This window comes from Aulonocara sp. 'chitande type north' Nkhata Bay, linkage group LG6, assembly GCF_057382095.1.
Source record: "Aulonocara sp. 'chitande type north' Nkhata Bay isolate Kocher_YH1m ecotype deep benthic linkage group LG6, A_spYH_male_GT1.1, whole genome shotgun sequence".
Classification (NCBI taxonomy): domain Eukaryota; kingdom Metazoa; phylum Chordata; class Actinopteri; order Cichliformes; family Cichlidae; genus Aulonocara; species Aulonocara sp. 'chitande type north' Nkhata Bay.
In genome coordinates this window covers 12,925,597-12,930,185 of record NC_141349.1, presented here as the reverse complement: position 1 = coordinate 12,930,185, position 4,589 = coordinate 12,925,597, and the positions used below count along the sequence as shown (strand labels likewise).

Here is a 4,589-nt window from a genome sequence, read left to right as displayed (position 1 = left end):
AGTAGAAGCTCTTCGACAGGGGTTGACAGTTAGGTGTAGCTAAGAAGAGGCGCACAAAAAACAAACATATAGTGAGGCAAGGTGATTCACAAAAACACGTAGGGAATTATGGTGGTGGCCTGCACTGACTGATGTTAGCAGAGAATCTGGCGAAGAGAGATTGAGAACGCTGGCCTTATGAGTCCCCGGCTAATAGCTAGGTTTCATTTGACGTAGACGTGACGTCGACGTAAAGCGCGAAATTTGACTGGCGGTCGGAAGTGAAAAAGATAAGCGCAAAATCACAGACAGACAGTACGCAAAATGCCTATGTCCTGTTGTGTTTACGGATGCTCCAGTAGGTCGACCAGAGAAACTGATAAACGGTATTTTAGGGTACCAAAAATAGCAATTAAATGTACAATAAAATTAAATGACAATTTGTGCTCTAATGCTACGTCAGAGCAAATACAATAGCCAGAACTCATAATGACTACCATCAGGTCATAACAATATTCAAAATGTCATTATGTTGTCGTCCTTTTATCACATTACACATGTATGTTTGTAACTTGCTGTCCCAGTATTTCTGGGAGTATACTGTTTCTAAAAAAACACTCAACTTTAGGAATCGCATCATCCCAAAACTCAAGGTCAGGCAAAATCCTTTCAACAAATATGTCATTGCGGTTCCACACAACAAAGTCACAGTACTCTGCATTTGCAATGTGAAGCTGTGCCTGAATTTGGTAATAGTAGTCATGAGTTGGGTCCAGTGTGACATTATCCCCGTCACTGATGAGGCAGAAGCCCTTCTCCCCAGCACGCATGCGCAGGTTGACCGCATCTTTCTGAGAGTGTGGGCACTAAAATCACAGTGATGAGAACAACAATCAAGATTTATCTGATGAAACAGTGAAGAAGCAAAGATGATGGGTGTGGTCTGTGTTATCATAATCTCTCATTGCCCAAAACAAATGTCTATTTGACACAGACAATAAAGCCTCATCTTATCTTAATTGAACAATAGATTAGAAATTAGAAAAGGTATTTCCTGCATTTTTACTCAGTTCACTGATTCTTATGGAAAGATGTCACACCTATGGCCTTGACTACAACAGAGTCAATACCTTAATCTCGCAGATGCCAGTTCCATGACAGTCACAAGTGACTATCCCATCAGGGGAGGACCCCATGTATGGCCACTTGGGGTTCAGCCAGAGACCGCTGTCCATACATGAGAAGCCTGCATGCTCCTGGCTCATAAGCTTCTCATATGCTCCTCTGGCTTGTGCTTCATGTTTGCATCCATAACTATAAACAGTACACATGCCAAACATGAAAAGGAAATTATTACTTAGTATTGGATGTGTAAAACAGTAAAGTGATGTATTATACAATATGCCATTACCCTAAACTATACTTAGTTCTTACCCTGTATAACCCTAGCCGTATAAGCCTATAACTAACCTCCATCTTCATAACACTTTTTTAGTTACAGTTATGGACAGTTTCATACCCCAAATCTTAACTCTGCCTTACCCTACATCAAACCCTAAATACCTTGTAGCAGCTGTGGTGAACCTATATGCCTCTGGATAGCATATGGCCTTGATCAAGCTCTTTGATGGTTGCTGGGGGTTGGTCTTAAGAACTTGTTTCAGCTTAGAGGCAGTTACGCGTCCAGCTCTTTGCCTAAACCAAATACTGCTTGCACTCTGACTTCGAGTCGCCCTCTCTACAGCCTGGACTTGGGACAGGGTGAGCTCTTCAAGCTGGAAGTCCAGGCATAGCTCTTCAAGGTCTTTGGGGGGGGAGCTGCAGTGTCTCTGGTGTTCTGTACTCAGGCACAGTTTTAGGAAGCATGCTAGACTGGGGGACAAATTCTTTGTGGTAAGGTTCCCTAGACATCAGTGCTGCACTCCTTGGACAGTTTTTGCTTAAACTCTCAAAAAACCTACAGTATGTCTCTGAATCTCTCTGCACTCTTGGGCATGGAAGTGATTTCCCAACCTTTTGTGTACTTGTGCAGCCATCAATGGAACACTCAAGCTTTCGTTTTTTTGACTTTGCTGAAGAGAAGTCAATCAGAGTTACTGGGCAAGCAGGAATCTGGAAAAATTAAGCCAAAGAAGATCATTAAAATTTAAAAAGCTCTTTTCCAAAACGCTATATATTCGTTTCCAAAAATATTCGAAATTGAACAGTGATGGCAGTGGAGTGAGTATGTGTGTTTTAGGCTGGGTATAGTGGTTGGTTGGCAGTGAAGTGTGTGTGTGTGTATGTTGGGTGGGGATGGAGGTGCCATGTGCTGGGTATAAAAGGAGTGGAAAGTAAGCAGTTCCATGTTGATGAAAATGTGGTGTGAGGAGTTGTGAGTATTGAGGAATGCATGAGAAATGTGAATATATTAAGTGCTGCAGTCAGGTGTGTGTGTGCGCAGAAAACAAGTGCTAGGGTGTTGAGGCATGCATGAGAAGGGTGTGATATACAGTATACGGTTCTGCAGTCATGGTTATGTTAGTCATGAAAAAGGAAATGGCTTTTAAATGCTGTTATAGCGTTTTGGAATAGAACTCTTCATTTATTAAAGTACTGCCTTTTGTCTGACCCCTCACCTGCAACCTGCCCGGCTTGATTAGATCTACCAGGAGCTTGAAGCCCCCGCCGGTATAGCCTACAGGGTCATTGAGGCACTCAAGCTTCCCCACCACGACAAGGTAGCAGTATAGGGGAAGATATTTTATCCTACTGTCACATGAAGTCCCAATATAACATTCTTTATCCTACATTTTGCTTTTTGGCTTACCTTTTTAACATGAGATGGCATCAGCCACTTGCACTGCTCTGATGTGCATGTCGCTCTCATTTTCACCCCAGCTTCAACTGCAAAAAGAACAGCTCCAACGTGCGAGCATGATTCTGATAGTCTGGAAATAGAGCACATAATCTTTTTAACATGAAATGCAATATTTACAGTACATTTTGATGATGCATAGCTTACTAATACTAATGTGCAATGGCACTTTATTTGAAGTAACATGTTTATTCATTAACTCTTTCTCAACAGCCTATAGAGAAATCATTATCTAGGTGATGACATGACTGAATAGTTCTACCCTCTATCTGAAAAATGCATCTGAGTGTCATGAGGGATCTAAGGCAATCACACAAATTCTTAGCTGATGAATTCTTAGCTAAAAGAAAACACTCTCTCCCCACTACTACTGAAGTACACCTGCAAAATGCTAGCAGTGCCCTATGCGTATATGTGTGTGTGTGTGTGTGTGTGTATGTGTGTGTTCTCATTGCAATAACATCCTACTTAATTAGGCTACTAACCCTGCCATACAATTGCAATGAGCTGCAATCACTTCTCCATCCTCCTTTGCAATTACCCAAGTCTTCAGAGGTGTCTCGTTAGACCGCTGAGAATGGTTTACCTTGAAACAAACAACTGTCACTCTAACGAAGTCCTAAGGATGTGGCATGTTTGTTGACGTTAAAGCCGCTACCGCTAACTGTTAGCGTGTTTAAGATAAAGCAATATAAGAACAAACACTCACCCTTGCAAACACCAAACTGTATCCATCACGGAGACGTTTTGTTCCAAGGTTGTGGACCCACCCGCTGACAAAAAAATTGTACGCCTCCAGACTCTTGAAAGCTTTCATTTGCTGCCTAGTGTAGTAAGAAGTCTGGAGGACCAAGTAGTTGGTGATATCCACAGCCTCGATAGTAGGCAAATCCTTTACTTCTGTGGTGTATTCGGACATTTTCAAAGAATACGGATCACGTCCGATATATTTTTTAACTATCTGTTTATATCTCTCCCGAGAAACGGGGTCTAAAGTTGCACAATAGCTGCTCTCCTGACTCTCCACAGTGTCCTCCATGTTTACTTCCGCCCTCCACTCAAAAATCGCGCTGCCTCCGCACGTCATCAGAACCACGTGACCGCAACCCAACTATTACCCACAGATGTAAGCGATCAGCAAAAACACTGAGGCCCCTCCCAGGGGTGGAGACGCCGGCTCGGAGGGAGACACACTGGCACACACCCGGACCATGACAGAACTGGATCTGAGCTGATTCTGAGAATCATCATGAGCTTGCAAGGAGATTGTAAGCACATGATGGTGCCATCAAAAATTATCAGCAGTTAGGGAGCATTTTATATATATATATATATATATATATATATATATATATATATATATATATATATATATATATATATATATTAGGGGTGCAACGATATTCGTATCGATATTGAACCGTTCGATACAGTGCTTCGGTTCGGTACGCATATGTATCGAACAATACAACATTTGTAATTTATTTTATCAATTTTCCTTCTGACGATGCTGTCTGTGTTGAGCGCTCAGTGAATCTGTGTTCGACTACTCCGCCTAGGCTGCACTGTCCAGCGCAGATCCACTGAGCGCTCAACACAGACAGCATCGTCAGAAGGAAGAGCGCAGGGCAAGCTAGCGAGACAGAAGTTAAGCTCTCCTTTTAACATGGACCTCCCCCACTCTCATTCAGATCTGGCGTTTGGAATTATTTTGGTTTTCATGTGACGTATGACCCTGAAGGTAAGCGAGTCA

General features: G+C 42.4%; 1 protein-coding gene across 1 annotated transcript; it reads right to left on the bottom strand.

The window, feature by feature from the left end:
• Positions 1-465: 465 nt before the first annotated feature.
• On the bottom strand, positions 466-3,942 carry LOC147327402 (uncharacterized). The gene is made up of 4 exons (XM_086297535.1): positions 3,546-3,942; positions 3,322-3,422; positions 1,110-1,293; positions 466-845 (listed from the first exon to the last, which is right to left on the bottom strand). The coding sequence occupies exons 1-4, from the start codon at positions 3,921-3,923 to the stop codon at positions 531-533; spliced, it is 978 nt and encodes a 325-aa protein (XP_086153661.1). The 5' UTR covers positions 3,924-3,942; the 3' UTR covers positions 466-530.
• Between the last annotated feature and the right edge of the window lie 647 nt (positions 3,943-4,589).